Source organism: Thamnophis sirtalis, unplaced genomic scaffold (genome assembly GCF_051295495.1).
Source record: "Thamnophis sirtalis isolate CommonGarterSnake01/CBP01778 unplaced genomic scaffold, rThaSir2_p1.2 scaffold_15, whole genome shotgun sequence".
NCBI classification, from domain to species: Eukaryota; Metazoa; Chordata; class Lepidosauria; order Squamata; family Natricidae; genus Thamnophis; species Thamnophis sirtalis.
In genome coordinates, this window is record NW_028261395.1 from 18,127,140 (window position 1) to 18,147,546 (window position 20,407).

At 42.8% G+C, this 20,407-nt stretch overlaps 1 protein-coding gene across 3 annotated transcripts in view; it reads left to right on the top strand.

Annotated features, from left to right (window-relative positions):
* The first annotated feature begins 5,839 nt into the window (after positions 1 to 5,839).
* The window catches only part of PIK3AP1 (phosphoinositide-3-kinase adaptor protein 1), an 81,658-nt gene continuing 67,090 nt past the window's right edge, over positions 5,840 to 20,407 (top strand). The window contains exons 1-2 of one of the 3 annotated variants that reach the window (XM_087702147.1): positions 5,840 to 6,150; positions 17,947 to 18,357. In XM_087702147.1, the coding sequence (XP_087558273.1) occupies positions 6,135 to 6,150; positions 17,947 to 18,357 (427 nt within the window). In that variant the 5' untranslated portion in view covers positions 5,840 to 6,134. The remainder of the gene's footprint in view (positions 6,151 to 17,946; positions 18,358 to 20,407) is intronic. The other 2 variants (XM_087702145.1, XM_087702146.1) reach the window with 2 other exon arrangements.

Below are 20,407 nucleotides of genomic sequence, written 5' to 3' on the forward strand. Positions count from 1 at the left end.
AAAGCGCCCCTGTATTTGTCCCATCTCGCAGGCATTTCTTCGGGCCCTTGTTTGTTCTATATGTACCTCGGTAGGTCAGGGAGACGCGTGACTTGCTCTCTGCCCAGAGATACTGGCCTGGCCTTGCTGTGGCTGATGCTCTCGCCACCTCCATAGCCTGCCCACTGGTCTCACAGCACAGTTAAATTTAGTGCGCTTCACAATGGGGGAGACGGTGTTCCGTCCTCCTCCTGGAGCCCATTACGATGCAGAGCATCGGCCACAGCCAGTCCAAGCCAGTGTCTCAGGGTGGAGAGCTTCTCAGAGCAGGTGGGAAGTGACTGGGAGGGGAGGATGAGGGGTGGGGCCTGTCAGTGCTGGGTTCAGCTGTCAGGGAACTACAACAGGGAGGGGGCGCGAAAGAGCTTCATTTATCTTGGAACCTGAAATGACTCTTGATTTAAATCATATGGTAAAAAGAAAGAGCAACATCAGGGAAAAAAACCCAACTCTCTCCTGTTTTTGGAAATGGCTCAAGAGGGAACACACATACACACACACAAGAGGGAGAGAGGGAGAAAGAAACAGACAGAGGGAGAAAGAGAGATGAGAGAGAAAAAGAAAGAAAGAGAGAGATGAGTTAGAGAAAGACAGAGAAAACAAGAGAGAAATGAGGGAGACAGAAAAAGACAGGAGAAAGAGAGAGAGAGAGACACACAGAGAGATATGTTTGAGAGAGAGAGAGAAAGGGAGAGACAAAGAGATGAGACAGAGATATGAGTGAGACAGAGAGAAAGAGACAAAAGGAGAAAGAGAGAGAGAGAGAAAGACAAAGAGAGACCTTTTTTTCCCACAGAAAAGAAAACACTGGGAGCCACAAACCTGGGTAGCCATGGCGGGGGTGGTGGTTCATGTGGATTGGTGGGAGTCAGTGTTCAGTTGGCCATGCCCACCCAGATTTTGTGGCTCCCAGTGTTTTCTTTTTGGTGGGAAACAGGTCCAAATAGCTCTTTGAGTGTTTAAGGTTGCAGACCCCTGCCCTAGAAGATAGGCTCAAGAATCAGATGGATCTTAACAGACCTGAACACTGGACCCTATCTAACAAAATGATATTCAACGTAGAGAAAAGTAAAGTGTTACACTTAGGCAAGGGAAAAAAAGTACATATATGGACTGGGTGAAACTAGGCTTAATAGCAGTAACTGTGAGAGGGATCTCGGAGTCAGTGGACAACCAGCTAAATATGAGCCAGCAGTGTGCAGTGGCAGCCAAAAAAGCCAATGCAATCCTAAATTGCATTAACAGAGGGATACAATCAAGATCAAGTGAGGTACTAATACCACTCTATAAAGCCTTAGTAAGACCACACCTAGAATACTTCTTCCAGTTTTGATCCCCACACTATAAAAAAAGAGTTTGAGACTCTAGAAAAAGTGCAGAGAAGAGCAACCAGGATGATTAGGGGACTGGAGATTAAAACATATGAAGAACAATTACAGGAACTGGGCATGGCTAGTCTAGTGAAGAGAAGGACCAGGGAGACAGGATAGCAATGTTCCAATATTTGAGGGGCTGCCACAGAGAGGAAGGGCTCAAACTATTTTCCAAGGCACCCAAAGGCCAGACAAGAAATAATGAATGGAAACTGCTCAAGGAGAGATTCAATCTAGAAATAAGGAGACATTTTCTGACTGTAAGAACAATCAACCAATGGAACAGCTTGCCTTCGGAAGTTGTGGGAGCTTCACCAATGGAAGATTTCAAGAAGAGATTGGACTGCCATTTGTTAGAAATTGTGTAGGGTCTTCTGCTTGGGCAGGGGGTTGGACTGCATGACCTACAAGGTCCCTGTCAACTTTGTTAATATGTAATCTGTAAAAATGAATTGGATATTTTAATGAGTGGTAATGATGAACATATGATTGCTAAAGTCTACACAATGTTATCAAATATAATTCTGGATGATTCAGTGGGCAAGGAACTTTGGATATAATGTAATGCTTGAACAATGGGAGAATACATGGAAGAAATGGTTAAAATGTACATTAAATTATAACCTAAAAGAAAACTTCTATAAGATGATGTATCATTGGCTTTTAACTCCAGATAAGTTGTCAATAATATATAAAGGCATTTCAAGGGAATGTTGGAAACATAAATGTAAAAGGGGGACTTTTTATCACCTATGGTGATAAAGTGAAGAAATGTTGGAGTAGGATTTGTACCTTAATACAGAAAATCCTTAAAGTGAATATAAACAGAAAACCAGAGACTTTTCTTTTGGGTTTAATGGAAAAAGACTTGGGAAAAAAATGGAACTTTGATGTAGTACATGTTGATGGCAACAAAACTATGCATAGAAAAGAAAGGTCACCTCAATCCCCACAATGAATGAATGACTGCAAAAATCGATGGAGTTAACAGAGATGGCTAAATTGACTGCTTTGATTAAAGAAAAAAATACAAATACTTTTATTTCTACTTGGAATCACTTCCAGATTTTGAGGTGGAAAAAAATGAAACTTTGATATTGGATTTTATCAATTAGATAGATTTGTAGTTATAGAAATGGCTAGTTTAAACTATTATGTAAAAGTAAAAAGTTGAGGTTTGATATTAATGCCTTATTCTACTGCATCGAATGACGTCAGAAGTCAATGCCTTCTTTTTCCTCTTTTCCTCCCCACATTTCTCTTCCCTTTTCCCTTCCCTACTTTTCCTATTATTTACTTTTGTATTTTATTTGTATGCTTCATTATAAACTAATAAAATTGTTATCATAAATAAATAAATAAATAAATTAAAAAAAAAAAGTCCCAGCCTCTTTCTACCAATTAAGATGGTTCAGTCCAGAGGTAGGTTCCTACCAGTTCGTACCTATTTGGTAGAACCAGTTCGTCAAATCTACCGAACCGGTTAGAAGAGGTTCCACCAGTGGACCCGGAAAGCAGGCCACACCTACAGAAGAGGTTCCAAATTTTTTTGAAACCCACCACTGGTTCAGTCGCAGGAGGCATTCCTGCAGCTTTTGTGACTGAACCCATAGAAATGTGGATGGGGGCCCACTCAGAAGTCCTGAGCTTTATAGTGGCACTGGGGATGGAGAGACTCCTCATTCTATGGCTGTGCTGGCTGAAAAAGTGGAATAGGTATGTGAGTTGGAGAAGGGGATTACTGAAATTCAAGAGGAGCAGCCAACCTCCAAATCACAGAGGGAGCCCAGCAAACCTCTTTCCACACTGTGAACTTGGTGCAGCAATGCAAAGGAAGCCCCTTCCCACCATTCATAAGGAATACAGAGATCTGAGGGATATATTTAGCAAAAAAAGGGTCAGACAAACTTCCTCCCCAGTGGCCCACAGACTGTGCCTTTGAAATCATGCTGGGGCAAAGCTACCAAAACCAAAACTATACTCAATGACCCCTAGAGAATTGGAAGAATTGGATTGCTAAAAACCTAGCTCGTGGATTTATTCAACAGCATGACCACTCTTATTCAGGGAGAATAAAAACGGGACTTTGCCTCTCTGTGTTGACTATCAATGTCTGAATACAGTATGTATGGAAAACATGTACCCTCTCCCTCTGATAAAGGACATGCTGGCCCATTTGGCAAAGGGGAAATTTTTTCATCAAGCTGGACTTGTGGAAAGTATATTACCACCTTAGAATCAGGAAGGGGGATGAATGGAAGACCGCTTTCAACTATCCACTTGGTTGTTTCCAGTTCAAATATGCTTGCTTTTGGATTATAAGGAGCCCTGTAGTCTTCATGCAATCCATTAATGAAGTACTGCATGAACGCCTGTATAAAGGGGTGCTGCTTTAATTGGATGACAATTTACACCAAAACCAAAGCAAAACACGTGAGGTTGGTTTGAGTCATCCTTAAGAAGTTAGGGCCGCTAAAATCTACGCCAATCTTTCCAAGTGCGAATTCCACCAGAACAAGATAGATTACCTGGGCTATCAAATTTCACCCAAAGGGATCGAAATGGCCTCTGAAAAGGTTAGGACGGTGCTAGATAATCTTTGCCAGAATGAGAGACTTTAGATACCTCTCATTTGGAGTATTGCAGTGCTATATGGTACTGCCCTTGAGAACATTTGGAAGCTGTAGATCTGTGATGGCGAACCTATGGCACGTGTGCCACAGGTGGCATACGGAGCCATATTTGGTGCCACACCAGCCATCAGCTCTGGTGCACATTCTGATTTTTTTTGTCCTTCCGGAGGGCCAGGGAAAGCTGTTTTCGCTCTCCGCAGGCTTCAGAAAAGCCCCTGGAGGCTGGGGAGGGTGAAAAACACCCCCAACGGGCCAACCAGAAGTTCATTCCCAGTTGGGCCATTGGGGTTGTTTTTTGCCCTCCCCAGGTTTCAGGAAAGCCTCTGGAGCCTCGTGAGGGATCGTGTGTGCATGCATGGGATGGGCAGGGAGGTTGAGTGGGCACACACGTGCGATAGTGCGCATCCATTAATTTTGGCACACTGTAAGAAAAAGGTTTGCCATCACTACTATAGATAGTTCAAAATGTGGTGGCTCTGGTTGGCTATAAGTACTCCTGAGGCACCTTTAAAACGTCTCTAATTTGAGAGCTGCACTGATTGCCAGTTGATTTTGTGTTGCAGTTCAGGATGCAGGTTGTCATAATTACATTCAGGGTTCAGAACCTTAATATTTGTGGGACCATTTTCTCTCTATAATCTCTATCTGCCAATAGATCTAATATAGTGAGTTCTTCTCTCCTCTCAATCAGAGATTGCCACCTATAGAATCAAGTGACTTTCCTTCTCAGTATTACAGCTGACACTGTGTTACCTGCACCCTTCCTCTTGATCTTGACAAAAACCTCATTTTTTTTAATTTTAACAAGCCTCAGTGCCAGGGCAGCTATTACTACTCCTCTGGATGAGTAATACTTTAACTGTATGGTGTTGCAATGTTTGATTATATTTATAATTCCTTTTGTGAGATATTAAAACCCAATTTTTATGCTCATAATTCAAAAGACAAGTCTGGTTCACAATTCAAAAGTTTTTATTGCAAAGAAATTGAAAAAGCCCAGACTCTTCCCAATGGCTTGAGTACAAGGAATGCAAGCAGTGACTTCAAGTAATACAATTTATACCTTCCTAATCATTAGGCATGACGCCTAAGAAGAACCCCTCCCCATTTCCAAAATCATTCTTTGAGGTTAATTTGCATTTCAAGAGGACAGCATGACTTTTCCTGCAGACCCCTTTATCTTATCTGTGCCACTTCGTTATTTCATTCTAGGCTGCTGATGTTATCATCTCACCAATTGATGTCCTTGTCTGTATTTAAATAGTAAAGGAATTTTAGCAAGTCATCCTGTATTGACTTTACTGCTTTGTGCTTAATTTACAACCAAGAAGAACAGCGCCAAGAGTCTTACACCTTTGTGTTACATTTCACCCTTTATATGAAAAAGTAACTTATTATTTATTTATTTCCTTCACTTTATATTAGGATTTTAGCTCTAACCTTTGATGATTAAAACTAATTACTTTAACTCTTATTATGAATTTGGGAAGCTGCACCCTGCTCAGAGTTGGTAAAGTAGATTAACTACAACAGCCTATAAGCACTGTAAGTAAAAATAAATAGTGTTTATTTAGCAATTATCTTTCCTCACCGTGCATACAGCGCACTAAATTACAACACTGAGATTGGTGCTTTGCCACTTATTTTGCATACAGTTTTGTACAGAAGCTCGCAAGCTGCGCCCCAAGAGCGGCAGCTAAGAATCCCATTCTCCTCGGATAGGCGCCTTCCCCATCTTTACAGAGGTTCGTGGGCTTCACGTAACTGCCCGACGCCTGCTGAGGGGGCCCATTTGCCCATCTCCTGGGCTGCGCCGAGCGAACCACCTGCGGCCGGCGGGCGCGGCTGACCTAGGGGGCTCCGATCGCCTAGTCGTGGGAACTCCGCCCGGGGCCGGCCGTAGCTTCTCTACTGGCGCAGAGAAAGGGGAAGGGAAAGGGAGGAAGTGGTCGCCGCCCTCAGCCGGCCGGTTCTTGCCGAGGCGCCAGAACTGTCTCCCCACAAGCGCCGGAAGGAGGCTGGAGCAGGACCTCCGGCTGACTTGCCGGCCATAAGGAGGCAACTCGGCTTGTCCGAGGTGAAGCTTGGGATGGCCGCCGCCTCAGGTAAGGAAGGCGAACTCGGAGGCCGGAGAAAAAGTCCCTCTTCCCAGCCGTGGGCAAGAGCAGTAGCACCTGCCGCTCCGCTGCCCCCCTCTTCATTTCGGTCGTTTCGGTAGCGGAAGAAGCGGAGCGAGGAACTTCTACTTCTCTTGCCTCGCTGACGCCCGATTCTGGCTCGCTCAAGTGGACGAAGAGCGTCCGGCCAAAAGCCTCTGAGGGCGGCCAAGAAAGGCGGCGCGTGGCGGACAAACTTGCCGCCTTCCCACGACGATCTAAACTTTTCCGAGTTTCGTTGACAAGAGATCGGCGTAACAGAGGTTCTAGTGGCTGGGCTAGTAGCCCTTCTGCTAGCTCTAAAACAGGGGTGTCCAAACTTGGGAACTTAAGACTTGTGGACTTCAACTCCCAGAATTCAAGTTTGGACATCCCTGCTCTAAAAGAAAGCAGGGGCTGGCGCAGCTTTAGACACTGTTCCTGTGCTTATTGGTTTTGTGTTTTTTTAATGGGAAAATTACCCAATAAGCCTCGCACTTTTATCAGCGAAACTTATTGGTGATTAGAAGCGCCTTATGGGCTTTTTGTCTAAAACAGAAAAAAAATGAACATAGGCTTTCTGATTTTGATTATTACATAGGATATGATAGAAAGGAAATAATTTATGTTCTAATTATCGCGTAAGAGATAAATTTATAATTGAACTTGTAACTGCTTTAAAAAAGATCGGAAGTCACTTCTTTGTCTTTTTTCTTTTCTATTTTTCTTTTAATCCCCTTCCCCCTTTCTTGCACTTTTTTCTTTCTATTTTCTTTCTTTCTTTTTTTCTTATACTTTTTATATAACCTTGTTTTAGTTTTTATCTTCCTTCATAGATATATAAAGGGACTTGTTGCCAAATCAGCTTTGCACATAATACAGTAATATAAAGCTAGTCCCACTTGATGCTGTTAGGTTGCCCTAAGGCAGTGTTTCTCAACCTTGGTGACTTTAAGTCCTGTGGACTTCAATTTCCAGATTCTGGGAGTTGAAGTCTACAGGACTTAAAGTCGCCAAGGTTGAGAAACACTGCCCTAAGGAGTCATCTAGCTGGATTCACAGCAAAAAGAGCCAGAAAGGGACCATATTTTAGCCCAGATTCTTAACTGAAGCCTATGCATATAGTTAATTTATGGTTCATCTAGAAAGATATAAAAAAGGCTGAGTGAATCATAGTTGAGGGGTAATCAAGAGTAAGCATATGGTTCAAATACTGTTTCTTTTTTCTGAATTAAAGATGCATTTTACTTGAATTCTTGTATAGCCAGATTGTTAAAAGTTATCCCACAACATACTGGCTTCTGAAACTGGTTGAGCTACAAATCAGATGTTCAACGTCTTTTCTTGTCTATATGTATGCTTGACAATTGTTGAGATTATTTAGAAAGTCTTCAAATTGTCAGCGCTTCAAATCTCCTAACTGCCTTTTTGCTGCTTCCATATAAATTCCAAAATTAGATAGGATTACAATCTATTTAGAAAGTTGCTTAGATATACCACATTACAGCAGCCATTGCATGGCTGTATGGAATTGCATAGAATGCATGGAATTTAACACTATGCTAAATTAAAAGCTACAAACATGCAATTTAATATATATATTTTAATGTTTGTTAATTGCATTATATTATTTTCCCTGTTCTTTATTTTACAATGTATGTATTGTAAATAACTTTGTCACCTACCTAGAGCAAAAGTTATTACATATATTAGAAACTAAATAAAGTAACCAAGATATATTATCATTTGCAAATCGGACTATGCCGCTGTCAAATCAGCGGCTTTAAGTGCCCCTAAATCTGCTAAAGATTGTAGCATGGTAAGTTTCTCTTCCGTTTTTTAATTTAATTTAAACTTCTGCATGTTCAAAGAGGGAACTCATGCACGACCCTTCAAGGGGCTTTTTGAATTGTTCTGACGTAACAGTTTCATTTTCCCCAGAGCTAAAAGCAGAGGAAGTGCAGTTCTATGGAGACATGAACTCTTATCTAAATTCTGGAATAGACTAAATAATCAGTCTGTGAAGATTTGGAAAACAACACATTGTTTGACCACCATCGATTTGTTAAGAATAAATCATTTTAAACCAGATAGCCAGTTTGGTGTAGTGATTAAGGTATCAGGCTAGAGACTGGGAAACCATGAGTTATAGTTCAGCCTTTGGCATGGTCAGTTGGGTGACCTTCGGCCAGTCACTTTCTCTCAGCCCTAGGAAGGAGGCAATGGCAAACTATTTCTGAAAAACCTTGTCAAGAAAACTGTAGGGTCTTGTCCAGACAGTTTCCAATCATTTGGACATGATTAAACAGGGGAAAAAAATCAAAATCAACTTGATCTCTTCCTTTGATAGAACAGTTTAGCTGACAGTAATAATGCAGTGGGCTGCACTTTGACTTCAGCAAAGCCTTTGACAAATTTCCCCTGAAATTCTGGTAAAGAAGATAACTGAATATGAGCTGAATGGTATTTCCATTCAATAGATATAGAATTGGTTGAACAATCATACCCAAAGAATAATGGCTCCATGTCAAGTTGGACAGAGATATCAAATGACATTCTGTAGGAATCTGCTTTAGGTCCTATACAGCAGGGGTCCCAAACCCTCAGATTGTGGAGTGGTAGCGATCTGTGGCTTGTTGGGAACTAGACCGCACAAGCGGTGGGTGAATGCACAAAGCTTCATTTGCACATGCAGGGGATCTAGGTTCCTTGGAAAACCATCTTCTTCTCCCCGATGCTGACACCACTGATGTTGCCAGACCAGTTCACAGAGCTAAAAAGGTTGGGGCTGCTGTACAGTTCAATATATTTATGTTGATGAGGGATTAGAAAATATTATCAGAGCTGTAAATAACCCAAAGTTAGGAGACATAGAAAATCTCTGAGAGAACAGTATCAAGATTCAGAAAGGTTTTGGAAAAAATGTTTTTTCCCAAAGGAGATTGTTAACAGATATGTCTAACTATATTTCTAAATTAATATATTTGGATTTATCTGACAGATAAATTCACAAAAGTCCCCAAGAACAGCTATATTGCATTTAGATCCATTTGTACTAACATTTGCAAAATTAAAACATGTATAGTTCTGTAAAATGGTTAAGGATTAGCATTGGAAATTCCAGTCCCAATTAAGTTTGTTAAGTGAAGACCATCTGTTCTGCTGATAGCAGTGGTGGAATTCAAATAATTTAACAACCGGTTCTCTGCCCTAATGACTGGCTGGGTAGGTCTGGCTGGGTGGTCATGTGACTGGGTAGGCATGGCCAACTTGACGTCACTCACATTGAGGGGCGCCTGGCCTTGTCTGGCCACTCCTCGTCCCTCCCCTCCCAGCCACTCCTCACCTCGCACGGCCTCTCCTCACTGTGTAGCTTGCCTTGCTCGGCCTTCGAAATAAGCACAACATAGAAGGCTTTCATCTTAGGAAATAAACCCAATCAACATCTCTCTCTCCACCAAAACAGGGTGGCTCCATGTCTTTTCAAACGCATCCTCTCTTCCAAATGATTCTGTGTATAAGATGAGCAATGCACATTGAACTGATTGGGAGGAGGAGGAGGGCAGGATTTTAGCTACCTGAGCAGGTGTGAGTGACCAGTTCAGAGGACTGTACAAGCAGCACCCTGACCCGAGTGTGGGAGTGCCCGGAGGCTTATCGGAGTTCACAATCTCAAAGGGTAAAAGCAACTGAGCAGCTGCATCCAGGCACTTTGCCACCATTTCTTCGCCGAACTGGTTCGAACCAGTAGGAACCCACCACTGGGTGCTCTTTAATGTTATATTTATAAGCTGCTTAGAAGGTTTCACTTTCATTTTACTGCTTGCCCTTCTCCCTCACACTTAGAGCCTAGTGGTACAGTACAGATGAAATTTCTCTTTAAACAATCATACAGTTTGTAGTGTACACAGATTACAAAACAATGGGATAAAGGAATATTCCTGAACTTTGTTTTATTATTTATCTCATGGTTACTGTGAAATTGTGTGAATGCATCAATGCAGTGCAAGTTATCTCAGTTTGCAGAGCTTCGATTCATTGAATGAGTTTACCAAAAATATAAATATTGCAGGATATACAGCCTCATGCTACATAACTAAGCTCCATGCTGAATAAACTAAATTATTAATGTATTTTAAATAGAAACGATCTTTAGATACATTTTTACTCCAAAAGCATTTTATTAAAATAAATTTGCTAAACATTTTAAAAATCCAATTTAAATTTTAAAAATTTATTTTTATTTTTAAAACATCATCAATATTTTTTGTCCACCCTGTTTGGAGTGCATTAATAGAAACATCAAATTCATCTTAATATGCTTGATCTAACAATTACCTCAACCTTACAGAAGAATTCACCAATTTTTAGGCATGAGATTCACATTTATTATATTATATCACATAGATCTTTTTAGAATTATCACATTCTAAACTAGCCTAGAGCCATGTTGGTGAACCTATGGCACACATGCCACAGGTGGCACGTGGAGCCATTTGTTAGGGCATGCGAGGCGTTGTTAGATGTTTGTTAGGGCACTACCCGTGCATAGAATTTTGGGTGTGCGCATGCCCACGCATGACACACCCCCAGTGCTCCCCCCGCTTTTGCCACACCATGGCAAAAGGGTTAGCCATCACTGGCCTAGATATTTTCTATGCTGTAAAACTGTAGCTGATATCTCCTATGTATTTGAGGATAATAACAGCACCCATGATCCCTGACTCTATGAGTGTATATTTGTTGAATAAGCAGAGAATGGATACCATTACTCAACCTTCCCAATGCCACGACCCTTTAATACAGTTCCTCATGTTGTGGTGACCCCCAACCATAAAATTGGTCTCTTGATTCCTAAGACCATCGAAAATAGTTTCAGTTTCTGGTCTTCTCCTACCATCTGTTGCAGAGGTGGTATTCAACAGGTTCTGACCAGTTCTGGAGAACTGCTAGTGGAAAGTTTGAGTAGTTCGGAGAACCAGTAAATACTACCTCTGATTGGCCCCTCCCGCATCTATTCTCTGCCTCCTGAGTCCCAGTTAATTGGGAGGAAATGGGGATTTTGCATTAACCTTCCCCTTTAGTGGGGAGGGAATAGAGATTTTACAGTATCATTCCCCTGCCATACCCACCAAGCCATGTCCACAGGGCTGGTAGTAAAAAATGTTGAATCCCACCACGGGATCTGTTGGCTCCCTCCCGCTTCCACCCCCAGGGTTCATGGCAGTCTGGCATCACCAAGGAAGCAATGTGCCAAAAGTAGGATGGTAGCAGTGACATTCTGCCATCCTTACTATGAAAGGCTAATCCTTTGCCATGGAATTTTGGAAGGAGACTTGGGGCTTGCACATATTGCAGATTGACCCACTCAGTTTCAGAGGGTGGAAAGTCCTTCCATAGGAGTTTGCCTTATGAAGGTGAGAGTCAAGAATGTCTTTGATCTCAAAGCATTGTTTTCCTTCAATGAGGTTTGGTGTTGGAGGTGGGTTCACTGCACGGCATAAAGGAGATGTGGTCTCCGACTTTAATAAGTTGCAGTGGAAAGCAGGATGGATGTTCATGTTCCTGAGGGTTTTTGGCAGTGTTAATTGAACTGTGACTGGGTTAATAACTCAGCAAATGGAGAATGGGCCAATATATGGGCCCTATTTTTTAAACTGCAACAGTTTGGTGGAGAGGTAGACTTCCTTTTCCATTTAAAAGTCTTTTTGCTGAGAACATTTTTCATCTAGAGATTTTTTGTAGGATTTTTTGTGTGTCTTCTTGCACCTTGTGCACACCAGGTCAGATGGTTTGGAGGGATTTAATTCATTTAATTCATTCTGCCAGTAAGGTGATTTGAGGGTTCAGTCAGGATAGTTCTGGTACAGCCACAAAATCTTGGCTGGTCGCCATTCAGAATAGTGTGAGTCTGGTACTGCTATGAACAGCATTGTTATATGCAACTTCTGCAAATGGGAGGAGGTTGGACCAATTGTCTTGGTGGTAATTGATGTAACATCTAAGGTACTGTTCCAGCAGGCCATTCATATGTTCACAGGTTCCATTCATTTGGGGGTGATGCGAGGAGCTAAGCTCCTGAGTGTCCCCAAAAGCTTGAGAAACTCTTGCCAGAATTGTCAGGTCAATTGGACACCTCTGTCTGAGATGATCTGGTCAGGGACCCTGTGAAGACTATAGATGTGCTGCATAAAGAGTTTTGCTAGAGTACATGCAGAAGGTATTTTGCAGCAAGCCACAAAGTGTACTTGTTTAGAGAAGAGCTCGGTAACAATCTAGGTCAGCATGTTCCCAGAGCTTTCTGGTAGTTCAACAATAAAATTCATGGAGATTTCCTTCCAGGGTGTGCCAGGGTGGCCTTTTGCCACTGCATACAATGGGCATCCAGCAACACATCACCCTATGTCCTTCTTCATGTAGAGCCACCAGAACTGATGTTTTATTAAGTGGACAGATTGGAGAAACCCGAAGTGTCCCATAGGTTCTGAGTCTTGGCTTCACTGTAGGATGGGTAGCTGTTGCCTTTTGGGCATGTAGAGTCAATTTCCCATGCAAGCGAGCCATTGTACAATTGGTGGTGGACAAACCAATCATCCCTGGTTAGATTAGACCTGGCAGATGGCATCTCAGAACCATTGTATCACATCTTTCAGAAAACCTGGAGCACTGGGAAATTACCAGAGGAATGGAAAAGAGCTGATATGGCTCCCATCTTCAAAAAAAGGAAAAAACAGACTCTGGAAACTACAGACCAAACAGCCTAACATCAATACCCGGGAAGATATTGAAAAATATAATTTAAAAAAACAGATCTGCCAACATCTAGGAACAAGTAAAGCAATAACTAGCAGTCAGCATGGGTTTGTTAAAAACAGATCATGCCAAACCAATCTTATTTCATTCTTCAACATAGTGACTAAATCAATAGACCAGCAAAATACTGTGGACATAATATACTTAGACTTGAGTAAGGCATTCAACAAAATAGACCACAACCTTGTTCTTGATAAGCCAGAAAAAAGTATGTTAGATAGCATCACTGCCATTACAAATCCAGATGGATTTGTAACTGGCTGACAAATTGTACTCAACAAGTAGTCCTTAATGGATCTATGTCTACATGGAGGGAAGTAAGCAGTGGGGTATCACAAGATTCCGTCTTAGGCCCAGTACTCTTCTATAAGCAACTTGGATGAGGAAATAGAAGGGGAACTTAACCAAATTTGCTGATGATACTAAGCTGGCAGGAATAGCTAACCACCAAGAACGTTTGTTGACAACCCACAGCCCCAGAGCCACATGCAGCTCTTTTGTTCCCCTGCTGTGGCTCCCTGTCGGTTGAACCCACCAGTGGCTGGCCCCGCCCCTTGCCCTTCCCCTCCCAGTCATTCCTTGCCTGCCCTGAGAAGGTAAGATGGAGACTCGTTCCATAGTCCAGAGCAGGAGCAAAGTGCCCCTGTACTTATCCCAAGTCACACGCACTTCTCCCACCCCTTTTGGGTGTTGTGCACAGCTCAGTCGCTTGGGAAGATACACTACTTGTTCTCTGCCCTGAGACACTGACTTGGTCCGGCTGTGGCCAATGCCACTGTTCTTGACACCTCCATCGCCTGCCTGCTGCTCTCCCAGCACAATTAAATTTAGTGTGCTTCACAATGGGGGAGATGGCATTCCTCCTCCTCCTGGAGCCCATTACGACATGAAGCATTGGCTGCAGCCAGTCCAGGCCAGTGTCTCAGAGCGGAGAGATTCTCAGGGCAGATGAGAAGTAACTGGGAGGAGGGGATGGGAGGCGGAGCCAGCCAGTGGTGGATTTAGCTAACAGGGAACTACAGCAGGAAGATGAAAGAGCTTCATTTAACTAGGAACGTGAAATGATTCTTGATTTAAATCATATGGTAAAAAGCACCCAAAGAAGAAAGAACATCATCCGCAAAAAACAACAACTCCAACCTCTTTTTGGAAAGGGTTCAAGAGTGAACACACACACACACACATGAGAGAGAGAGAGAGAGACAGAGAGAGACAGAGAGAGACAGAGAGACAGAGAGGATGAAAGACAGAGGTGTGCGTGAGAGAGAGAAAGGGAGAGAGACAGAGAGAGAAAGAGAGACAGAGGAAGAAAGACACACAGACACACAGAGATACCTCTTTCCTCGACAGAAAAGAAAACACCAGGAGCCACAAAACCTGGGTAGGCATGGCTAGGAGGGTAATGTAACTGGGTTGGAGTGAGTGATGTGGAGTTGGCCATGCCCACCCAGATTTTGTGGCTCCCAGTGTTTTCTTTTCGGTGGGAAACAGGTCCAAACAGCTCTTTGAGTGTTTAAGGTTGCAGACCCCTGCCATAGAAGATAGACTCAAGAATCAGATGGATCTTAACAGACTTGAACACTGGACCCTATCTAACAAAATGAAATTCAACGTAGAGAAAAGTAAAGTGTTACACTTAGGCAAGAAAAAACAAAAGTACATATATAGACTGGGTGAAGCCAGGCTTAATAGCAGTGACTGAGAGAGGGATCTTGGAGTCTTAGTAGACCACCAGCTTAATATGAACCAGCAGTGTGCAGCGGCAGCCAAAAAAGCCAACACAATCCTAAATTGCATTAACAGAGGGATACAATTAAGATCAAGTGAGGCACTAATACCACTCTATAAAGCCTTAGTAAGACCACACCTAGAATACTTCTTCCAGTTTTGGTCATCATACTATAAAAAAGATGTTGACACTCTAAAAAAAGTGCAGAGAAGAGCAACCAGGATGATGAGGGGACTGGAGGCTAAAGCATACAATGAACAGTTACAGGAACTGGGCATGGCTAGTCTAGTGAAGAGAAGGACCAGGGAGACATGATAGCAATGTTCCAATATTTGAGGGGCTGCCCCAGAGAGGAGGGGGATCAAGCTATTTTCCAAGGCACCTGAAGGCCAGACAAGGAATAATAGATGGAAACTGAACAAGGAGAGATTCAGCTTAGAAATAAGGAGGAACTTTCTGACAGTGAGAACAATCAACCAATGGAACAGAAGTTGCCTTTGGAAGCTGTGGGAGCTTCATCACTGGAGGCTTTCAAGAAGAGAGTGGACTGCCATCTTTCAGAAATGGTGTAGGGTCACCTGCCTGGGCAGGGGGTGGACTAGATGACCTTAAAGGTCCCTTCCAACTTTATTAATGTGTAATCTGTATATGTGTTCATGCAAAAGCTCTTTAATCAGTTGCATCAATATGTCAGGAGCCTCCCCCCCCCCCCCGAAGCTCAAACTGGAGGACTCAGAATTGGAAACATGCTTGGGGGCAATTGATGCACAACTGGTAATAGGCTTTTCTCAAGTCCAGTTTGATTAAAAAAATGCTTTGCTAGATGGGTTAACATGTCCTTCATTGGCAGTAGGGGATATACATTTTCTACACAGATCACATTGAGCCATGATAATCCATGGATATATGAAGGGAGCCGTCTTTTCCCAGAATAGCACGGGAACCACCATGTGTGACTTTGTGGGTTGAGTAAAACTCCTGGCTAAGTTCTTATCTATGATCACCTCAGTTCCTCAGCTCTCTTGATGTCATAGAGTAGAGGTTGGGTTTGGGTAATTTGGCCCCAGGTAGAATTTTAATGATGCAGTTTGAGGACTAGTGGAGTAGAAGCACATCTGAATCCTGTTCAACTCTCAATACTCTCTTGGGATTAGCAAAGTGAGATTTCTCTGCTTGCATGCTATTGCTGCGCTTTCCCCTTTCACTTTCCTAATTGGCAGCGAATAGTTGGCTCCTTGCCTCCCTTTTTAAGCTCCTCTGGATACTGAGGCTCAGCAATCAGCTGCCCGATGACATTCCTTACAGCACTGAAAGCATCTGGTCTTGCAGTAGCGAGGGCTGGCATTTTGTTTTCCTGGTTTTGAATGTTCTCATTTTTGGGGCTGGAATAATCATCGCTATTCTGGGTATTCTGCATGGTATTTGGCCAATTCGATTTTCACTTTATCTGCCAGGACATATCACCTTTGGCATCCCCCTGGACAGACAGGAGTAGAACACTTTGTTGGCCAACCTCTCATGGGAGCACTCTATCAGCATGCCCTGGGGCCAATCTGCCAGTTTGCTGGCCAAGCTCTGGAACTCTTGAATGTAGGCTGTGACGGGTCCTCTTTCTTGCTTGAGGATTTTGGGTCCTCTTTCTTGCTTGAGGATTTTGGCCTGGTTCATACTTTCTGGTCAGCAAGTGAGTCTTCGAACCACTTCCTTAAGGCAGTCATGAATCTATTGAACTGGCATGGTGTCATCATCATGGAGGACTATCAGCCACTGTGTGGCTTCCTCCTCGAAGGCTATGGTGATGTACAGCACTTTGGCCAGGTTGTTCAGTAGGTCTGCCCCATACTCTTCCATGTAATTCCATAATTGGGTTAGGAGGAAGGCTAGCTATTTTGTATCTCCATTGAATTTCACTCCTAGCACCAATGGACTCCCCTCTTCCCAGAATAGTGGCTTGGGTCGGTGGTGGAGTTGGTCAGGCAACTGCTGGCTGGGCTGCTGCCCCCTGGATCTGTTGTGCCGGTGGTGGATCTGGCCACTCCAGAAGGGATTGAGTTCTCAGCTTGTCAAAAGCATCACTCAGAAAATCAATTTCCCTGCTCAAACACCATTGTGTGGAGATCGGGTTCAACCGGTATGGGCTCAATTGCCTCTGTGGAGTGCCAGGCTTGGGATCAGCTTCTGTGGCTAAGAGTTACTCTGGGGGAGGTTTATCTCAATCCTCCAATCTCCTGACTGATCGACCACCAGTCTTTCAGTTGGGAGCTTGCTTCTAGGGGGTATCTCTGCTTCTTCTAGCCCCACTGTCCTTCAGTTTCGAAGTGGCTGACCCTCCCCCCAAGTCTTCATGATCTGACATATCTTGCACGATCTCCATTGTAGAGTTGATTCTCTGACTAGATTGTTACTGCCGATTTGGCTTAATGTTGGACTTGTCCCAATTCGTTCATTAGGAAGAAAGAGCCTTTGACTGCATCAGTGGTGGGATAGGACCGGTACGCTCTGGAACGGGTGTACCGGTGCCTGCTGGGAGCACCAGGTACAGTTCCGGTAGAGTGCTCTGGAGGGTCTACCCACCCACTCGCCTGCCCTCCTTATTTGAACTGATTGGGGCTTTTGCATACGCGCACGGAGAGTACAGTGCCTGTGCAATGCTCCGCCAAGCAGCTGGAGCGTTGTGGGTGGTAAATATGCATGCGTGCACTGCGCGTGTGCACGTGGTAGATGCCGGGCCCCATTGCAGTGTACCAGTTGCAACGGGATCCGGAAACCACCACCGGACTGCATTCATAGTGAAAGGTATACTTTACTAGAGCCAAGCAATTACAAGTTAGGAAAAAGCCAGTTCTGAGGTTTGCATATGAAAAATGCCTTACTTTCCCCTTTCCCAGGTCCTTCCCCCACAGTATCTCTGGTGTCCAATTGGATTCAAACTAATTGTTTTGGTAACAGTTCTGATGCTTGGCAGTCTCCGTGATGGTCCACATTCCATTCCCATGCTAGTGGCCTTGGGGTCAGCCAGCCGATGTCTCTGGCAGCCACTCAAATATGATTTCTGGTCTTCCCCTCCTATCTGTTAGCTCCCCCCCCCCCCCACCGCAGGATTCATGGCAATCTTGCATCAGCAAAGCAGTGATGGGGTGAAGCACAATGGCAGTACTGACATTTGATTCAATTAGTATAGCTTAAAATCCCATTTGTAAGATCAAAATTATTTTACTTTTCAGCAGAACAACACTCTGATGCTTGCAATGTGCTGATTGTATATGGAAAAGATGCTGATGAATGGTGTCAGTATCTTCGGAGTGTCTTGCACTCATTCCAAGAAATTCACAGTTATAAAGTGGAGAGTGGAGCTTCTATTTCCATGGAGGAACAGGCTTTCTTCAGGAACAGCAAGTGTATAATTATTCTACTGTCATCAGAATTGGTACAGAGCTTCTGTATTCCTGATGTACTTCAGAGTTTGCAAAATGTTCTACAACCTCCATCAAAAGTGGTGAAATTTTTCTGTGGTGTTTCAGCATGTGAGAATTACGATGAGTTTTTCAAAGACTGGTCTCAATGGAAAGAGCTTACCTATGATGATGAACCAGAGACCTATGTTGATGCAGTCATAAAAATTATTTCAGAAGCAGGTAAGGTGCTATCTTTTTTTTTTTTAATGTCTCTACTCTCCATTCTGGGTATGGCTTTACTCTGCATTGTATAGTAACATTTATTTTTCTTTTGTGAGCTGCCCAGAATCTATTAGATTTAGATGGTATCTAAATCAAATAAAAAATTAAATAAATTTAGTTAATTAGTTAATTAACTGTTTGATTTGAGATTTTCTCCAGACTATCATGATGCATTATTTTCTAAGCCTTCCTTGAAAAAACGGATTGCACTTTTTTGTATTCAAAATATTTAACTTTGCACGCAGCTATAAAATCAAATACTGATGCCTTTTTCCTTGTTTCATGTTATAAATCTCAGAGATACAGGTAGTACTTGAATTATGACCACAATTGAGCCCAAAGTTTCTGTTGCTAAGTGAAACATTTGTTAAGTAAATTTGACCCATTTTACGACTTTTCTTTTCACAGTTGTTAAGTGAGTCATTGCATTTGTTAAGTGAATAACATGGTGGTGAAGTGAATTTGCATTCCCCATTGACTTTGCCCATCAGAAGGGATCACAAAAAGGAATCACATGACCCTGGGATACTTCAACCGTCATAAATATGAACCAGTTGACAAGCAGCAGAATTTTGAATATGTGGCCATGGAGATGCTGCAATGGTCATAAGTGTGAAAAATAGTCAAAAGTCCCCTTTTTTAGTCCTGTCACTAAAGGAACTGTTGTAAGTTGAGGACTACCTGTAGTTTGGTGTAGTGGTAAAGATATCAGGCTAGAAACCAGGAAACCTGAGTTCTAGTCCCACCTTAAGCACAAAGCCGAGGTGATCTTGGGTCAGATTCTCTCTCTCTCTCAAGCCCTAAGAAGAAGGCAATTGAAAGCCACTTCTGAAAATATTTGCCAAGAAATCTGAACAGACGTGTCCAGGCATTGTGCATGAATTGAATGGACATAATTGAATGGAAGGAAAAAAATGTTATAAATATATTTGACTACAGAGGAGAAAATTACAAGTGACTGGGGCTAATGTCAGTGGCTATAGGAGTATCAAACTGGCGGCCCGCGGGCCAGATGCATCACGTGCAGGCCATGCCCACCCTGGCTCTGCAAAGGCAAAAAACGTTGTGATACATCATGTGGTGAGGTCGAGTTTGACACCTGTGATTTAATAGCATGAAACTTTGTTAAATTAGATGCTTCATCAGGGCTATCAATATTATACGTCTACAAAATTATGTAAGTACAGAGTTCCAGAAGGACAACCATCACTGCAGCCTTCCACCGACCTGGGCTTTATGACAGAGTGTCTAGCCGGAAGCCTCTCCTCAATGCAAAACACAAGAAATTGAAAAAAAAAGCACCTGAAGGATGTGAAGAACAAGATTTTCTGGTCTGATGAAACTAAGATTGAACTGTTTAGCCTCCATTGTAAATTTTATGTCCGGAGGAAACCAGGCACCACTCATCACCTGCCCAATATCATCCCGACATAATGGTGGCTGTTTTTCAGCAACAGAGACTAGCAGATTTAAAAATATATATATACAGATAAATAAATACCTAAACTTCTCTTTTCATTTTATCATTATGGGTTACTGAGTATAGATTAATGACAAAAAATGAATTTAAACTGTGGAATCAGGCTGCAGCAAAACAAAATTGACAAAAATGAAGAAGGTCTGAATGCTTTCTGAATGCACTGTAACTGCTAAATAATTAATGTGTTCTACAGGATTTTGTTGTAGTTCCTTTTGGGCTACTTTTTTGGTCACTTTTTCCAGAGGTTGGTTGTGCATATGCGTAGCTCCATTTGCATGAGTGGTGGGTGAATGTGCAAGTGTGCAAATCTCCAATTGCTTCAGCAATTGGAGTTGTACATGCTCACATACCCGTGCCACTCACACTGAACTATCCCTTCTCCCCCGCCAACCCCGCTCTCAAGCCAGAAAGGTTGGAGACTGCTGTTTTAACAACTGTATGGGACTGGTCACTACATTACAGAAAAGATGTTGAGACTTTGGAAAAAGAAGAGCAGCTAAGATGCTTGGAGACTAAAACATATGAAGA